General features: G+C 45.2%; 1 protein-coding gene across 4 annotated transcripts in view; it reads right to left on the bottom strand.

Annotated features, from left to right (window-relative positions):
• The window catches only part of FMNL2 (formin like 2), a 367,782-nt gene that overhangs the window by 2,522 nt on the left and 346,253 nt on the right, over positions 1-19,007 (bottom strand). For 2 of the 4 annotated variants that reach the window (XM_074363666.1, XM_045504947.2), the window contains 11 exons: positions 17,809-17,933; positions 17,002-17,204; positions 15,199-15,433; positions 14,038-14,106; positions 13,852-13,932; positions 12,439-12,568; positions 9,734-9,897; positions 8,242-8,343; positions 5,836-5,934; positions 5,017-5,140; positions 1,455-1,548 (listed from right to left, as the gene is read on the bottom strand). In XM_074363666.1, the coding sequence (XP_074219767.1) occupies positions 1,455-1,548; positions 5,017-5,140; positions 5,836-5,934; positions 8,242-8,343; positions 9,734-9,897; positions 12,439-12,568; positions 13,852-13,932; positions 14,038-14,106; positions 15,199-15,433; positions 17,002-17,204; positions 17,809-17,933 (1,426 nt within the window). The remainder of the gene's footprint in view (positions 1-1,454; positions 1,549-5,016; positions 5,141-5,835; positions 5,935-8,241; positions 8,344-9,733; positions 9,898-12,438; positions 12,569-13,851; positions 13,933-14,037; positions 14,107-15,198; positions 15,434-17,001; positions 17,205-17,808; positions 17,934-19,007) is intronic. The other 2 variants (XM_010967870.3, XM_074363667.1) reach the window with 2 other exon arrangements.

Genomic DNA, 19,007 nt, shown 5'->3' with positions numbered 1-19,007 from the left:
AAGGAACTTACGCTTAGTTTGCAGACACGGCTTCCGTTATTTTTATGCCATTAAAATTAGCCGAGTTCAGTTTTTTATTTTGTAAATTAGAAATGTAATACTCAAGCACTGAATAAAAGTAATCATTAACTCAAAATAATACTCCATTCCTGAACATTCTTTCCTGCCACCCAAACTGTTTGGTTTTCATTAGACGGGAAAGGTTGCATAGGCCCTTCTGCATTCTCCAATTTGCACTGCCAAGGCACCACAGAACGCCTAGTCATAAAAAAGTGCCTTGTTGAGTGAGTGAATCGATCACGGCACGTCCATTCAAGCAGGCATTGCTGCAGAGGGATGAAGTGCGATGAACAAGGGGAATTTTATCTTATGCAGGCACTCTCAGCAGGAAAGCATGCTTTCTTGATGAATAAGGCAGGCAGTCTAGCCGACAGGGATAGCCTCCTTTTAATGGAGTCAGGACATAGTGAAAAGAAAATTGAAGCTGGCTTTGTACTTTTCCCCCTTGTCTTAATTAGTTACATTTCCCTTTCATTAACTTAGTATTACTGGCTTCTGCTTGGAAACATTCTACCTTTAGAAAGGGAAACACAAACAAACAAACAGAATTGAAATAGCCAATCTTTTTATCCCTTTTTATTCAGAAGATTGAAAATGGATGGGTCATTTTCCTGGCTCCTAGAATGTTTGCTACCACCCTCCTCCAGGACTTAAATTTTTAAATATGGTTTCCTGATACTTAAGTTGGTAATTAACATAAATACCAGGGTTTCTGACTTCTCTTGGAAATCTGGAGGATCTCCAATACTGAGTCCAAATTCCTACAATGGCAAAAATGAGCTGGAGCTGAGAAGTGCTCAGTTCAGCACAGTCCCCACCAGCTCTTGACTCATTGGAATCTGTGGCCCTGCCCTAGTCCTAAATTCAAGCAAAGAATAGTTTTGCATGCCCTAATTCTCTCGAGCCTCTGCTTCCTCTCCCAGAGTGGTAATGGAAGGTCAGAATTCCATTTTTGGCTAAAGATATGCAGTGACCTGCAGTTCGGTGATTCCTGAGTCCTCTGAGCAATTAGTTCTAAAAAAAAAAAAAAACCCTAATCCTTCTTCAAAGACTATACACCATGTTCCCTGGCCAGGACTTGCTCTCAATTTCTCCAGATAAAAATGAGGTTAACCAAATAACTAGAAGGCCAAGAAAGGGTTAAGGGAAAGACAGCCTAGCACCCAAAGCAAGTAGAATCATCAGCAAATACCCCTGCCCAAGCCATCACACTTGAGAACATGGAAGCAGACCAAAAAGAGTCCAAGAGAGAGGCTCAGCCTCACATCACTGGGATGTGAGGTACAAAGACGTCTCCCCGGTCAGACTCTCACCAGTATTACCCTCAGCCATAGATTGAAACCATTGATCTGCATACAGAGAGAGGAGGAAGCTAAGTAAAAAGTGATGCTTGCCAGCTCTGTGTATCCTCCACCACCGGTGTGCTAGAAGAAATCCTTACCCTCGAGTGAACATTTGGAAATTTAGTGATATTATTCTTCTTTAAAGCTAAACAGAAAAAAACAAAAACACAAAATGATGGTTAAGTAAAAATGGGATGAAAACGGAAAGCACTTTAACTTAGTGAATAACATTCCCGGGCATGTTAGGCAACAGAAGAAAGCAGGAGGCCATTACTACAAGAGGTGTTAGAGAAAACCAGGGAAGGAGGGGCGTGTCTTCCCACCCAGCCCTCTGACCACCCACATCCAAGCTGCTTTGAAGTTTGGCTCCAGAACAACAGTCCAGTAGCAAAACTGACAGTAAACATTAGCCAAGTGGACAAGAGTTTCTAGCCTTGTTAATAAGCACTGGCAGGTAAGCACACTGCAGAGCAGGCAACAGCACACCACATCCTTTGATATCTTCAGAGACAGGAACATACATAACAAGTGCAATGCACAGAAGAGTGAACGCCACAACATAAGCAAGGACCCTGTTCCATGTCAGTCTCAGCATGGGAGTCGAACAACGGCTAATTCACATACTCCAGTCAGAGGGTGTACTTCCCTGGTCACTGTTCTAATAGCCTGGGCACTGCAGAGAAGTCTGTTCCTGATCTAGCCCAGGCAGTTAACTTCTTGGGAAAATTTGATCTTTTTTTTTTTTTTTTAAATTCTAAGAACAACGGCATTTTCCGATAGAATGTGTTTGCTATTAGTATTTCTGGGGCCACCATCCTGACCAAAGAAGCAGATCCAGATGTGATCTCATCACAGGAGAAATACCCTGGGTTTGACATGGAACAGAGCCACCAGTGACAAAGCATGAATGAGATAAGACAGTGGGAGCTCCTAAGCCTTTGTTTTCATCTCCTGCCTCACAACCTTGCTCCAATGTGGAACTGCAGATGGCCGAAATCTGGGCATGATACTCAGAAGGAAGAGGTGAGTATAACGCAGCTAAGGAAGACCCAATTTACAGCTGTGTGCAGTTCACAGCTCCTTTTGCAAACTGTTTTGCAACTTTAGAGCACGCTGTATTCCTGAGTGCTTGTATAGCCGCTCATTTTACTGTCAAAGCCTGCTGAGCACAAAAAGGCCAGTTTAATATCTGTAAATCTGCTTGAACACAGTAAGTGCTCAATACACATTAGGTATAGTAATTATTGTTATTACTGACTATCATCTTGTGTTCAAAGATATCAGCCCAAAAATCTTACAAGCAACCTAGTTGGTCCCAATCCTGATTCTCAAAGAAGTTTTCATTTTCTGAAAACAACTGCAAGCAATTCTATTAGCTCAACTTGCACACACCATCACAGCCATGTGGATTCATAGATGCACTGAAAGTCTAGTGAGTAAGCAGTAATGAATGAAATGCGAAACCACGCAGCATGAAGACAACATAAAACACAACACGGTGAAGACAGCAATTCCATGCTAGCTTCTAGCATATGGGGTGGCCCTGACACACATACAGAGGGTCATTACAGGTCAAAAAATCTATAGCAACCTTTTAAGAGCATCAGGTGAGAAAGAGTAATAGTTTAGTAATGGTATTCCTCAGTGAGAACAGGTTCGCAGAAAAATCGAGAGCCACGCTTGGCGGTGCGAGCAGTAAAGGGCACAGTCTTCAGCACTGCATCGAAAATGACAGCCAAACAAGACAAACAGGAGAGAGTAAGAAGCCAAGATCTACTGCATTAGTACACGGTTAGTGCTTTGTTAATCATACCTGGGGTGGGGGTGGGGCGAGCAGGGCAAAGGGGAAGGCAATATATATATATATCCAAGTTGAGTTCATAAAGCCTAAAAGAGTTACTCAATCTTTACTCAATCTGGGGCAAGGCTGTGGGTAGAAAATGGAAAATACTCCAAGGAGAAAAAAACCTGCTCCACGAGCAAATATTCATTCACCTCCTATGGTAGATCAGGTCAGACAAATAGAAAGTATACATTTCACAAGCCGGGTGTCACTAAGATGGAGAACAGACTGAGGAAAAAGGAACTCTAAGTTATTAGTGTGCCTAGGCTGGATGCTTCTCTTCCTCCAAGTCATTCCTACTATGACAGTGAGGCTAAGAGCTGCTTACCCAAGGAGATCTGTTCCTGGTCTTGCTGAGGGCAGAGCTTCTCCCTCCATGTGGGGGAGGCAAGGAGACATGCTAAACAAGGAAGCTTTATCTGGGAGCATCTGCAAGTCACTGCAGGTTGAACGCAGACAACGGCGGGCACAAGCAGGCAGAGCACGTGTGCACCCTATGCAGAGACCGGCGCTTTCATCGGCCACTTACCCATCCTGCTGGCTGACTCTGGGCAACTCTCTACTGACATCCTTTTTAGTGAGTTATTCACCTGTTTTATTTTCTTGGGTCTGAGGTGATGGAAAAAACTGATTTGGGCAATTTGGGATCTGTATTTGCAACGCTGACTAAGCTATTAATAAGAAATGAGAAGTCAAAAAGTCTAAGAGTCATATTTTTTTAAAAAAATGAGGATGGGGAAGTGTGAATGATGACTGGCTATTTGATATTCAGGAACTATTAGGGAAACGTGTGATAATGGTACTGTGGGTGTGTTTCTTTGCTTTATTAGAGTCCTTATCTTTTGAAGATACATATGAAAATATTTCCATAGGAAACTGGATATGCTTCAAAATAATCCGAGGTTGGGGACCAGGGTGTAGGTAGAAGCAGATATGTAACAAGATTGGCCATTAGTTGAAAACTGTTGACAGGTGAAGGGTACACAGGAACTCATACTGTTCTCTATATTTCTGCATAAAATTTCCTACAATAAAGTTTTAAGTATCTTGGAAGCTGCTAAACAATATTCCTATGCAACAAACATGAAAGAAAAGTCACTAGTAGCCACTGCCCCAAATTATTGTCCTCATCTTTAACAGGAAATGTAGCAACTCTGAAGAACTGGTTTGAGCAGAAAGCATTAGGCTACAACTCAAACAGACAAGAACCAAGCTGGGTTAGGCACCATTCCTGGCTGAGAGAATGGCCATTCCCCAACCCTGGGCTTCTGGACTGTTGGTCCATTTGCATGTAAGCCCCAGCTCCTGATTTCCTACGGTCTTCGGTTAATTTGAATGAGTAAAACGGTTTTTAAAGAGCATGTTGGTAAAACATGTGTTGACTGTGGTTAGTACAGTCAGGTCCTGGCCATAGTATTACTAATGGCAGGTGGACAGGAGTGGCCATGAGGGAGCAGTGGAGTGTGGTGACAAACCTAAGACAACGGAACACCATTAGGAGAAGGAGCCCTTAGTGGAATCTCAGAGTTCTGAGAAATAAAGAGATTTTTCAGAGAGAGCATGCTGGGGTTCTGGGACAGGCAGTATTAGGCCACTATAAATGTACCTCAAATACTGGCACGGAGTTTCTCTGTACAATTCTGGATCTGAATAAAGTCAACTGAAGGACGTGTAAACCCTGGACAAAAGCAGTAGCAAAATCTGGAAGTGGCCCAGTAAGGGTGAGGCCAGTGGGATCTCCATGGGTCTCGATGAGGAAACAGCTTTTACCTGTGATAATATCTTCAATGGCACCATCTTTTCCTTCGTATACGTGTCTATTATCTTTAACTTGTCGCCTTCTTAATTCTGCAATTAATTCTTGCTGCTGCCTCTTCGATTTGTGGGAAGGAGACTGAGAAGAAAGAAGAATGACAGAGATAAGTGGGACCAGCACCCACTGGAGGTTTGAGAAAATCCAAACTGGGTCTGAGGGTCTTGTTCCCAATAAGCAGCCTCAGTCCAAAACACACGCAGCACCAGCATGAACAGAGGACAACTCAGAAAGCTTCTGAGAGGAAGAACCTTGTCACTGAGGACGCACAAAGCCGCAGCCGGCAGCAGTGAGAAGGCTGGACCCCACGCCAGCAAGAGGCAGCTGGTAACAGCCAGAGACTCCTCACAGTGGTGCTGGCGGTCACGATGAAGGAGACTGACCTGACAGCCTTCACGGTCTTCACCCGTGCTGTTTCCCTCCACGGAGTGCTCCCTCCCGGCCCTCGAGCCGTCAAGGGCAGCACCAGTGGGGCCCCATGAAGCCTCCCCGTCCCTGGACACTAAGCAGTCCAGTCATCGGGTTACACCCAATGGAGATTCAAGTTCCCCATCTCTATAAACTTGGAGACTCTATACAAACGTGCTCTTAGCCTCATCTCCCTGGTTGCTGAACAAAGTAATGAATGAACACAGCCCATGTGCCAAGTGTCCAAGCCCTAGAGGGACGTGGTAAGCATCCGTGCAAATCCGGCTTTCTGCCCCTCTGGCCAGCTTGCCTCGGAGCAGCCGTCAGGACCTCCCCTGTGGCCGGCCCAGGGGCCTGGCACACCTCACCTTTGGATCCTGCTGCTCCAGCAGGGCTTCCTGCTCCAGGAGTTTCTCCATTAGTGCTTGTTCCTGCTTCTTCCTCAGCTCGTTTTCCTCCTCAGCTTGCTGGATAGATCAAAAGAAGCAAAAGACTGTGTCAATAGAAATGCCAGCAGTCAACACTTTTACAAGTCACTCTTAGAGAATCCTAGGCGAGCCAGGAATGAGAGCAAAGGGCAGGTTTAGAAGATTTACACTTTATGCTGCAGGTGACTCTGAGGTTTCGCTGTCTGTCTGTAGCACAACTCTTTAAAATCTACTTGTTGAAATTCACCTCTTCCAGGAGTCCTTTCCTGATACTCCTCTCCCCATGAACGCTGCTTCTCAGCCTCAGTCCCCCAAACGGGGTGGGGACCTCTGCTCCTGGCAGCTCTGCTCAGTGATCTTCATGTGAGACAGTTTTTTTCTGGAATCTGTCTCCCTGTCTACAGCGTCCCTGAAAGGAGGGTCTCAGATTCCTTTCCTTTTGCCCACTGTTAGGGGAAATCCTCCATTCTCTTGCCCCTGGTTTCCTCAGGGGCCTCACCGAGTGATCTCTTGGGTTCTCTCCCCACAGCTCACTCCTTCCCAAGGGAGACAGAGTGACAAGCTTGATATATTAGGAACAAGAAATCCAACAGGACTTGGATTTTTAGCTCAGCCCTCCTGGGCATTCTCTTTGGAAGCCAGCCCCCCAAAAGCAACTTCTAATAGCCCAGCTGTGTATTGCTAAGTCAGCTAATTGAGGGCTGAAGTATCAGCTCCCAGAGACACACCATGTCTCTCAGTCCAGCTCTCATCCACAATAAAGTTTACACTTTGATCTCTGCTGCTTTTGTGTCAAGTTTCATTTTGGTTCAAATATAGGAAAGGAAAAGGAGAGGTGACATCCTAAAACCCTAACATCTGCCCACCAAGCCCCTACGTTAGTGTCAGGCTGGGCAGTTAGTCACTGTGGACCATGTGAGGGCAAGCAGAACATCCTGGAACATCACTGCCTGGCAAGCGCCTCACGGAGCCAGTGAACGGGACCCCAGGAAGAAATGGTAACATGGAGGAAGCACACTGACAGGCTCTGGCCTGTGACACCCACAGGTCACCAAAGACAGCTTCTCTTTCTCCTCTGCTCCACGCATGTCCCTGCTCAAGTGCCAGACTTTGAGGCCAACCAGAGCCACTTCCCAACTGGTATTATACAATCTAAAAATAGCACGTATTTTCTCTTTAGATCTTAGACTTACAACTTTGTATGTGAAGAAACATGGTCCCAACCCCTAACAAGAGCCACCTGGAGCCACCCTGCAGCACACGCACATCAGCATCCCAGGAGCCCCAGAGACCACACTTTGGAGACCAGTGGCCTCCTCATTGCTCACAGCCCCCAGTATCCTGCACAGGGACCTGGTGCTGTATTTGTGTTCATCCTCAGCCCAGATGCTCTCCTTCTGCTATCTGCCTATGATGTCACCACTACACTAAGCCACACTGAGAGAAGATGGCTTTTCAGTTTCAGTCAAAGGCCCAAGGATGGTTCTCCACCCATCAGCCTCTTGTGGTGGTGAAAGGACCCACTGGCTCCAATCAGATGTTTCTCAAAAATGTCTGTACCCCTGCCACATCCACCCACCTCTGCCATCACTCTCCGCCTTGCTCCACCCACATCACCAAGGTTGTATGTAGGCAAGCCTGGAGAATACAGACCGAAATGTCTCCTGAGTGCACTGAAATCCCCTCACGTCCTCTGTCATTCTTCCTCAAGGGACAAATTCTTCTGAGACAGGCTTTTTCCTGGATCACTTGTTTTTTTGAGACCATGGTCCTGGATTATGTCAAAGAGGGCCTCCCATTTAAAGGAAGACAAAGAAATCCAGACAAAGATACAGGGAGCAACTGTCCCTCCAAGTGCCTTCTTTCAGTTCACACTGGAGAAATCACTAGTCCAGAAGCCCACGGCCCTGGACAGGACCAACACAAGCAGGCTCTCCCTGACCTCAGCTACGGCACCCCTGCCACGGGCCGGGGCTTACTCCTTTAACCCTCCATCTTCAAACAACTCCACCGCAGGCCAGGTCCTTCAGTCCTTCAACCTGCCTGCGAGGGTGAACGGTCAACAGGGCAGCAACGGTCCTGGAGCATCTCATTTGCCCCAGGGGGCAGCCAAGAGCTTTTGTTTCAGGGCCGAGCCCTCGGCTGGCAGGGTGGAGACGGGAGCATCGCGGGCGCTCAGCCTCTGTGGGGCCAGAGATGCTGTCTCGTCCTGACTGCGCCGCTCTGCTGCCCAAAGGCACAGGGGAGGCCTCTGCAGGGCCGCCGAGACTCAGACCCAGCGCGGGGAGGGCCCCCTATGAGGAATGAAGCCCAGGAAGGCTTGAAAGGACCCAGGCTCCTGGTTACCTTATAGGCTTTCACAAACCGGACAAAGACGGGAAAGAAGACGGAGGGTGGCGTTGTCTTGGGGTTTTCTCCAAAGTACTTCACCACATCATCGAAGGCGTCCTGTGAAGAAGCACATTTCTCTTCAATGTCACGAGTTCTGGAATCTGAACTTGACGCTCTGGGAAAAGAGCTGCAGCGGCTCCCACAGCCCTCTTGCCTCCGCCTCCCTCTCCTTCCCATGACTCTACAGCCTCGGCTTCCTCTGAAACCCAGTAGTCAAAGGCAAGAGTGCTGCCCAGGAATTCATCTCTGGGACCTCCTGCCACTTCTACACACCCACCCCCCCCCAACACAAGTGAGGAACGACTCCTTTCAGGAGCCTCTTAAAGCCATGGCTGGACTCCTTAAGGCCAGCGAGGTCAGAGGGCATCTTACACAAGGCACTCAGATGCCTGATTCCAGCTCACTGCTTCAGCACTAGCTCCACACCAGGGATGCTCAAGTCCCCACCTGAACCCTCCCGCGACACAGGACAGCCAGCCTCACATGACAGCCAGCCTCACATGACAGCCACTCTACCACGTCTGCTTTCTGAGTTCCCACAATGCTCTCCCTTCCCTTCTATGATGATTTTGGCTGCTTTTCAAAGTGTATAAACTTGACCCCCCGTGTAGTATGAGACATCGAGGTCAAGGCCTATGGAAATCCAGCACACTGAGAACACTGCTTTGCCGAGCACAGGCCGACACACGTTGGCTGAAGTGAATACAGGACCCACATGGAGGGAGACTAGGAGGGGAATGGGAGGTGTTGGGGGCGCCTCTAGAGAAGAAGGTAAAGACCCCAAATTAGAAGAGGACAATGAATTATTTATTCACTGGGCACCGGGACTCAGGGGCTGGGTCCTGCCCCCTGGGTGAGCAGCCTGGGCAGGGACAATGCCCCAGGTCTGTCCCCAGTTCTCCAACCCTGACCTTCTGTCTCAAGACCTTCTTATCCCTTTTTAAAAAAGCACTTTTAAACTTTTTAAAAACTTTAAACCTTTTCTCAGCAAAAAGGGAAGACACTGACAATTCACTTTTCTTTTTTGAGGGGAAAGCTATTATAAATTAAACTCTTTGACCATCTATGCAACTCTGAGGTTCCCTTGCGGAGCCTCACTGATTCATTTTTAAGGAAGGGATTTCAGGCTCCAAACTATCTGATTAATTCTTTGCCCCTTCTACCTAGGACCTAGAACCCAGGAAAAAGTGAACACCTAGGACCCAGGAAATAAATGCTGATGATTTGTGTGACTGGTTTTAAAAAAAACCAAAAAGGCAGGAAGGGGGCATCTCCAGGTACAACATTCCAAAAGATCCCCAACCCCCTTAGAAACATCAGCTACCTAAGAAATCTATCCTCAGCGGACAGAGGGCAATTTTCTCCCAAAGCCAGGGCCAGCGCCCCAGGTGGCTTTAAGGGGTCCAACCCCTTCTTCTCCGTGGGTGGCAGGGGTGCAGACCCTCACCTGTGCGATCTTGGCGTCGTCCTGCAGCTTCTTGAGTTTCCCCTCGTTGCTGAGGATGAACTCCTTCAGCAGCGTGTTGTGGTCGTGCATGGTGTACTCCCTTTTGGTCAAGTCCATGCCCCTCTGCAGCTCCTTGACGTCCAGTAAAACATTCTCAAGGGAGACTGAAGTAGAGAATGTAATGTTCCCATGACTTCGACTAGGAAAGTCAAAGCCCCAGTGAGTCTGGCCGGTAAGCCAAGCTCACAGTGGATTCCGAGGGTTACACGAGGGCCTGAGATCTAGTCTCTGGCCTTCGGTGCAGAGATCCTTTCACAGCAATAATTTACCAAGTGCTCACCATCAAGCACTGCATTAAATCATTAATATGCACTAATCCATGTGCACCATCAGCCCATGTTGCCAAGGAAGGAAAGCAGCACAAAGAGGTTCCGTGGCCTGTCCTGGGTCACACAGGTAGGAGGTGGCACTGAAGGAGTTCGGGTAACAACTGTGGACTCCAAGTCCTGTGCTTGTACACAACTTTTCCATTTCTCTTACAGGAGATGATGACCTATTAGTTGGTCTCTAGGCTCAGAACTTCCTTTACTGTGACAGGCCCAAGAGATTATCCTTTCTCTACCATTTTGAATTATCCTGCAGTTCTGTGGCTCTCCAGCAGGGAGCAGCATTTTACCTAATGAACTGTAGTTGTATCACCCACCAGGACCCAAAGCAACCTTGAACAGCTTCTTTTTGCTAAACAACCCTTCAGGGCTTCAGAAGGGTTTATTAGTGTGAACCTTTCCACCTGCAGTGTGGCCACTGTCCCAGAGCAGGTTCACTCCTGCAGGTGGTGTGGGCCCCATCTCTGGCTCCCCACTGCCTGCCTAAGCCCTGCACATGGGTGAATTACAGAACAACGTGGCATGTTTTCCCTCACTACATTCACACTATCGTCTTTCATCTTTGACCCCTCAATGCTCAGGACAGTGCCAGGTACACAGCAGGAACTGAAAAAGATTCACTGGATAAACCAAGGAGTGAGTCAATCAATGAGTGAAGGGATAAGGAATCCATGTCAGCTCACCTGGGCCCCAGAGAGAGAACACAGAAATCAATCCAGCCAGAGGGTACCTCCATCTCCCCATTCTCCCCTACTGTTTTTTTTTTTTTAATGTTTTTTTCTTTTTGGTTTTTTTTTGGGGGGGGATAAATAGGCTCATTTATTTAAATATTTATATTTATGGAGGTACTGGGCATTGAACCCAGGACCTTGTGCATGCTAAGCATGTGATCTACCGCTGAGCCACACCCTCCCCCTGCCACTGTTTTTTTTTTTTTTTTTTTTGAAATGACACTCTGGGGGAATCTCATTTGGGCCAAAAAACTGCTACAGGAAATTTTTAAACTTTTTTTCTTACTTAGAATTGTGATGCTAAAGAACCCCTAATTTAGACAAAGGGAAACCTGAAAGGAGGAAAATCACCCCACTAGAGGAGAAACCCTGACAGCTGCCTCAGTGAGCCCTGAGCCGGCGGTAGGTCTGTCACACCCGGCACTGCACAGTCCTTCCTGGTCAGAATGTCAGTTCCACCTGCCTCTCACTCTCCTCTGGGGCTTCAACAGCGTCTATCCCAGTAACAGGGCATCATCTCACTCACTCATTCATCTGTTCATTCTCTCATTCATTCTCTCATTTGTTCCCAACCATCAATTTGCCAGGGGCTAAGGAAATTAGAAAGACAAATAAAACTTGATTATTCCCATAAGTGTGCAGGTGCCAGTGGACATGCATATTGTTAGAATAAAATGTATTAAATCTTGTATGAGAGGGCTGTATGGAGTGCTCTTTAGTAAGAATACAGAAGCCACAGCCATGGGCTCTGAGGAAGCTGGAGAAAGTCTTGCCCTCAAAGATTCAATTCAGTAAGTCTGGAGTGGGTCTTAGGAATACGTATTTATAACGAATACTTAGGCTGCTCACGGTTCAAAATCAGAATTTGAGAATCACGGCACGTAACCAACCCTGGGGTCACTCTGCATCTTGCTCCTTTTTCTAGCCTAATACTCTTTTGAGAGGACGTGGTACACTGGACAACACAACACCGTATGTGAAGATGACCTGGGTTTGACTCCCGCTTCTATCACTTTCTACCCATGTGACCTTGGCAAGACATTTACCCTATAAAAATGTCAGTTTTCTCATCTGTAACATGAGGACAGCCCAGCTATCTCAGAATCAATGATGACTTAATAAGGAAAGGCATAACTGTCACAGCAAAGCAACCACCAAGAGGCAGCGGTAACTGGACCTGTGCTCAGGCTAAACACGGAATGTTTAGAACTTTCACACCTGAGCCAGTTGGGACAGAGCAGAACTTAATTCAAGTGTTTGCTGGGGGGTGAGTCTCAGATTCTCATTCTCTTATTTCAAATGACAGCAACAGAATAAAAAGGGCGATGGATGGAAGAGGGAAGGCGCACGAGGCCCAAAGACCTGGATCTTTACAAAGAGGACACTGCCATCACCTTCACATCCACGTCTGCCATTGCTTTCAGGAGCGGGCAACACTACAGCTGATGTGTTTGCAGTCAGAGCCTCCGATGTCCTAGCCTTGCCTTTACCGAGGGGTTCTGAAGAGTGTTGTTTAAGCAGGGAATGGTTCCTCCACGATTAAAGGCATTCCCACCCAAGAGTAATATTAACACCTGAAATCAAGTACCTGCAGCAGCTTTCTCCACATAATGAAGCTCATTATAAAACAGGGACACCTGGTGATATTTTTCTTTGACCACATTGGAGATATAGTGCAACAGTGTTTGCTTTCGGTCTGTTGACTTGGTATCTAAGAGCTGAAAACCAAAGGGGACAAGGGTTAGAGTAAAATATGATGGGAGCAGTCCCCGCCACATGCTGCTCTCCCACACAGAAGGAATACCTGAGCACAGGTGCCCCAGAAACATTCCCACAAGAGAGTCAACACTGGATTTGTTCTTGGGTGAACCAGCCCATTGATTATTAAGTGACAAGAGGACTTCCTGACCAAGGGACATGCTCAACTTCAGGGATGACTCTGAGCACCTTGGACTGTTCACACATCTCTACTCACATGGACTCCTCCTCTCCACATCTGCAACAACACCTCCCCCAGCTTCCAAGCAGAAGACCCCAGTCTCAGAGCTCTCCCAAGTGAAGGCAGAGCAGAAGCAAGTGTGGGGCCAGTGGGTGGGCACGGGTGCTCCCCGTCCAGTGGGGCTCCTACGCCGCACTCTTCACTCTTCACGGCCGCACTCTCGCTCCCCAGCCTGAAGCAGATGTGCTTGATGGACCACAACCTTCCAGGGGCTGGACGTGTGACTAACTAGACACTCCGTAGCAAATTACCATGTTGTCCCCCAGGCTGGGGATTCCCCCACTGCCCCACTGCTCCTGTGGAAGCCGCGTTAGCGCGGTACCGCCCGGGGACAGGGCTCCATGGAGTATTCTCTCTAGTCCTGTTCATCTACGTCAGGGGACTCTGAAAAACAGAGCACCCTTCTCCATCCAGGAAAAAAAATAAAAGTTTTGGAAAATACAGAAAAGTATAAAGCAGCAGCTTGAAAATAATACCTAATTCCATTCAACCTCTATTAATATCTTAACCTACTTCCATTCAGTTTTTCCTACATATTTTACTTAAAAATCAAACTGTGCATAAATTTATGCTTTCTTTCCTAAACACAAATTTATCTATTCAAAAATTCTTCACAGATATCCTAACAGTTGAAGAACAGTTCACCATGTTAACTATTATTACAGTATATATGACCATTTCCCCAAATGTCGAATCTTTGCATTGTTGCTAATTATTTGCAATTAGAAATAAAATAGAGCATCCATAATTCAGACTCTTGAGGAAAGATTCCTAGAAATGGAAATACTGGGTCAAAGGGTATGAGTATTTTTAAGGCTCTAAGTGCTTGGTGCCAAATGGTGTTCCAGAAAATTTGCACCAACTGATCCTCCCACTAGCAGGGAATCTTCATCAAAATATCTCCCCCCACTTCCAAGAGCAGACTCTCTCTGCTCTGGGACATCACCTTTGCCAGCTGTTTTGTCTGACATAGAGCTCTGGTCTTTCATTTAGTCCACTCACCAGATCTAAACTCTGAAGTTTAAATCCATAAACTGCTCCTCGTTTACTGCTATTCATGTAGTTCCCAAGGGCCAAGATGATCTGCAAAGAAACAGAGAAAAAGCCCATTGGCACACATCCCAAGCCAAGGAGCGCAGCTGGCAAGCCAGCTCTTCCACTCACGTATATGAGGAAAACTTCACTTGCCTCCAGAATTTTCTTGAGTTTTTGGGACGACTTTATAGAGACAGATGCTGCTATAATTGAGTGCAGTTGCTAGATTCCAGTCAAAGGAAAGAAGGAGGAGGAAAAAAAGACATGTTAAAAATGGGAAACTCTAAATGACAACTAAAAATTAACACAGAAGAAAACAGGCCTGCATGTAGACCTTAAACCCTCATAGATGAGATTCTGTTTTTTTTAAACGTAACAAATTCAAGTTGTTCTGTTAGGTCTTAGGTAACTTTGGCATTACATGCAAGCTCTTCTTTAAAAGTACTTGAAACAAGAAGTATTATCGGAACTAGCTTATCATAAAATCTGTAAGCAGTGAGACTCAAAAGTTAGGAGTCAACAGCGTCTTGTAGCAGAACTCAATGCCCTGCCCACCAACTCTAATCATGTAACACAATTCATATTTTTAAATCAATGGAGCTAGTCAAGAATGAAAACAAAACAAAACAGCAAAGAAATATAACCACCACGCAGCAGTTCTCAGAACATGTTTTGGACAGGCATGCTACTATCATCAGTAATTAACAAATATTTACTTAGAAGTAGAACTGGGAAAGAACCTTTTATGATACTCATAAGTCTCTACCAGAGTAACATGAAGACACAAGAAATGGCTGGCTCTTACTTCTACATGACCACAGCGTACTGCCAGACACTCCTAAGGAAGAAGACTCCCATGGCAAACTGAATGCTCCCAACGAAAGTCATTTAAACCTGTTCACTCAAGACATGGGTTCGTTTTTAGAAATGAAGTCACATTTTCAGTCTTGCCAACCTAGCCAGAGGATTGGTACCTTAAGGGGGAGCCGAGGGTACCAAATTTGAGAAATTGATTTTCCTTGTCCTCTATATCAAAGTGTCCTTTGAAAGCCAGAGGACATCTGTAGACACAGAAAATGGCATCCTCTAGGGAGAAGAGTAACGTGAACTATGGAAATTTATCATTTTCAAATTTAGTTGGCGTACACAACGTGAAAATGGTGGTGAAAATAAAAATGCAACCTTGAAAGTCCTGGGAAGGAGTCTTTAGAGCCCATGATATTAAGTACAATTCTGGGAGAGACTTAAAACAGCAACCACAACAACAATTCTATCACTTTGGACCCGCTCCTGTGCCAGAGTTGGTCCACTCACAGGAGTCAGCATCTGAATGCTTTCAGCAAAGTTCCCAATGAAGGCCATGATGGTCATCTTCTGCATGAGCCTCTCGATTTTACTGAACTGCATCATGAACCGGTCTTCATCCGACAGGTGTTCCAGGGGCTTCCTTTCCCGCTCGTAGAGCCGAAGCACCTTCACCTCGTTCTCCGTTGGCAAGAACCTCATCAAACATTCCACGAAGTCCACAGGCAACGTCTTCAAGTCGAACCTGAAGACAGAGGTGGACATGTCAGTGTTAGAGAGGAAACCTCCTCCCCTTTCAACCACACCTCCATCTGGTCCAGCTCATGAACCACTAAGTTGATGAGTTGATGTCCACAGCTAAACGATGTCTACAGATGTGAAGATGCCCCTTGGTGCTGGCTCCTGACTGTGTGTCAAGCACCTTCACTGGTCCTTCCTGGAAACCTGGACTTTAACCACACCTGCCAGGCTCAGGTTTTAGGCTATCAGGATAGCTCTAAGCCTCTAGAAATCAACAGTGAAAGATAGTAGGAAGAAGCAGAAGGAAGGCTGAAGCATCTTGTGGTGAAGTGGTGCAGACTTTTTAGGTATGTGAAGTACTGCTAATTAAGGAGATAAAATATTATATACACAATTACAGAATATCTGGTGATCTCTGTAAAATATTTCAGTTAAACCAATAAGCCTGGGATATTTTTTCTTCTTTAGAAAAAATACATCCAAATGCCTATACATTATGGATATTTTGGCTTAAATGCATACACCCCTTGAAGGAATGCCAGGTTCTTGTGGATGTATGCTCAGTTTGAACTAAAGAGGTATTTAATACAATCTCTATTTTATTCTCTGGAAAATCTTTGTACAGCAAAATAGAATTACGTTTGATCATCATGACAAACAAGATATATAAAGATTAAAAATCAGAATGCATATCAGGTTGCAACATCAGAAATCTGAACAAACTATAGAATGCACTGAACTATTAGATCATGATCCCGGCCGAGGACGTGAAATTGGAACAAATGGTTTCTCAGGGTCATTTACTCCTCTAAGAGTCTCTAATCAAACTATGAAATACCAATTAATGATGAGTTAGTTCCTAAAACATCTAATGACATCCTTATCATATTTGAAAGTCACCATGATGACCATAAGAAGAGAGGAAAGATGCTTTGGACAGGGGAGTAAATAAAACTAAAGCCTTCTTTACAGTTCAAGGATAAAAAAAGACCTCAGCTTGGTTTAAAGTGTCCTGAAAGTGCTAAAGAGCAACAGGAATCACATTCCTGTTGTTATGAATTAAAATACGAGTCTGTATCATATTTGCATCTGGCAGTGAATTGTACCATTCCACAAATGCCACCGAAGTTGTACTCCACAAATCTGGGTAAAATTCACATTCTCCACAGAAGACTGACACTTTCACCCTTTTCTTAGTATCTGCAGTACTTTGCTCAACTTTCCTTTTATGTAAGCATTGCTGTGGGCATATAGAAGAGTGCAGACCAAGATAATAAATGATGCCACAATCTAGCTGTTTTTCCTCTAAAACCATTAACCACTCATTCTAACACAGCACCCCTGAGGGTCCTTTCTGGCCCACCCCTTCAGTGTTAGCATTTTATTCACATTTGAGGTTGCATGTACGTAACAAAGGGCATCTCTTTTGTGTGGATATTGAGAACTTCTCTGTCTTTTATCTTAGATCTTGCCTCACTATTGAAATATTTGTTATCTATAAATTCATAATTTAATTTCCATTTGTATCCTAAATTTACCAGGATATAATTTTCTAGAATGACCCAAACTTACACATGAATAGCTTTACATATCTCATCGGCGGTCTTTCCGGCTTTCCTTAAAGTTATGGCAAGATTTTTGGCCCTGTTGGCTTCGAGTAATGTCACTTTGTTTGATCCCTTCTGTGTGATCTTCTGTTTGCTTGAAGAAAGATCAATGGCAGGACCTTGGGCTTTTGTCTTAAATATTTCCTCAAATTCATCTACATTTAAATCCTGGGGCAGAGAGGAATGAAATAGGCAAATTAGATTATACTTAAGAATGAAGTCAGGAAGCCACCATTTAGAGTTTCTTAAGCATCAGAAAAGTTATTTTTTCTACTGAGTACCTTGCTCTATTTCCTTTTTTATGTTAGAGTTGTGTAACTTATGCCATGTATACAGACAACAATGTCTACAGTAGACAACTGGTTCCAACCAACCAGCCACTTCAACTGCCTTTCAGTAACTGGCTTGTAGGGATGACCACGAGGGACTGACACTACCCATGAAACCCGCTAGTGAGTGTGATTATTGACTCCTTTTTCACTTACAGTTCAGTAAAGGGTTTTTATGCCCTTTAATAATTAAAGGACAGGGATTGCATCAGATAAATATTTCATGACACACAGTGAAGATGTTCAAAACTATTCCACTTTAATAAAACTTTTTAAACATCGTTTTAGAACCACCTTACAAAATAGCATCCAATTTTATTCTCTTCTTTACATCAAGGCACTTAAAACACTAGCTTTTATTCTGAAACTTCCAGATTAACAGAGCACCAATTTTGGCTTTGCTGCAGAGAGGGCCTCCTGTTTCTGACCAATGGGAAAGATACCTCCAGAATTCGCTCGTCATCAATTTCGTTGAAGACTGTGCCGTTGATCTGATTTGGCTTCAGGGCAACCCAGTTAAAAACTGGCATTCTGAATTTTGTCTTGATTGGCTTCTTAATTTTCACAGCTACAGAGGTCAGAGAGAATGAAATTATGATTCCACCAAGAATCCCATGACCCTCAAGAACAACCAGACAACAACCCTTGCAGATGACACTTTAACACTGGAGGAAGAGGCGCCCAAGTGTTTTTAAATACAGAAAACATCACGCAAGGCTTTACCCAGAGCAACCTGAGTCATCATTTGGTTGACTGACACCACATTGTGCTAAATACACAGGCCTCAAAGCCAGGGTTTTTGCTTTTTTTTTTTTAATGCAGGCAACCAGATTGCTGACGCAGTCACAGTGTCAGGACAATGTTTAGGACAGACAAAGCGCAGGGGAGCAAAGACTATTATTCATGTTATTAGACAGCAGAGAGGGCACATACTCTGTGTGACTTAGTTTGACATTGGTGAACTGAGTCCAAGTTTGACATCCTAAATTCTTGGTTCTAGAACACACATTTCCAAACAAATCTTAAGATGATCAGAGACTGCAGATAGTGTCTGCCCAGACCACCAGGAATGTAACATTGAGAAGGCTGACATTCAGCCAGAGCAATATATTCCAGTGGATGGTTTCGATGATGGGGATTATGCTGACTGCTGAGTTATTCCAAACAGACTAAGGGCCACAAATGGCCCAAAGTAAAAAATGATTAAGAAGACACGAGGGGTACTTAGAATCTGGATCTGTAGTGCTGTTCTGAGACGGGCCACAGTCCCTGCCCCCTCTCTCTGAAGAGCCACTTCTCCCCCGGAGTCAGCTATGTGCAACTAAAAGGTATTAAGGAACCCATTAAAAATACTGAAAACCTCTTAAAGAGGAAGGGCTCCACCTTTGAGGGGACGAGAGTGGGGGAGAGCCAATTCCTCTTACTTTGGGGACATGAGCTAAAAAAGGTGATCCACTGAAAGTTCCATTAATTAATCACACACCATAGAGAAGTCTTCCCAAACCAATTAGCTGTAAATAGTCACCTTCTTAAGTCTGTCCTGGGATGCCCACCACACTACTAGGAAAACAGGGGAGAACTTCAGTGCAGAACACAATAAACCAACACCCAACTGGGCTTTTACCCGGCCGCCCGCCTTACT

The sequence above is a fragment of the Camelus bactrianus genome, chromosome 5, assembly GCF_048773025.1.
Source record: "Camelus bactrianus isolate YW-2024 breed Bactrian camel chromosome 5, ASM4877302v1, whole genome shotgun sequence".
NCBI classification, from domain to species: Eukaryota; Metazoa; Chordata; class Mammalia; order Artiodactyla; family Camelidae; genus Camelus; species Camelus bactrianus.
This window is presented reverse-complemented; position numbering and strand designations above follow the sequence as displayed.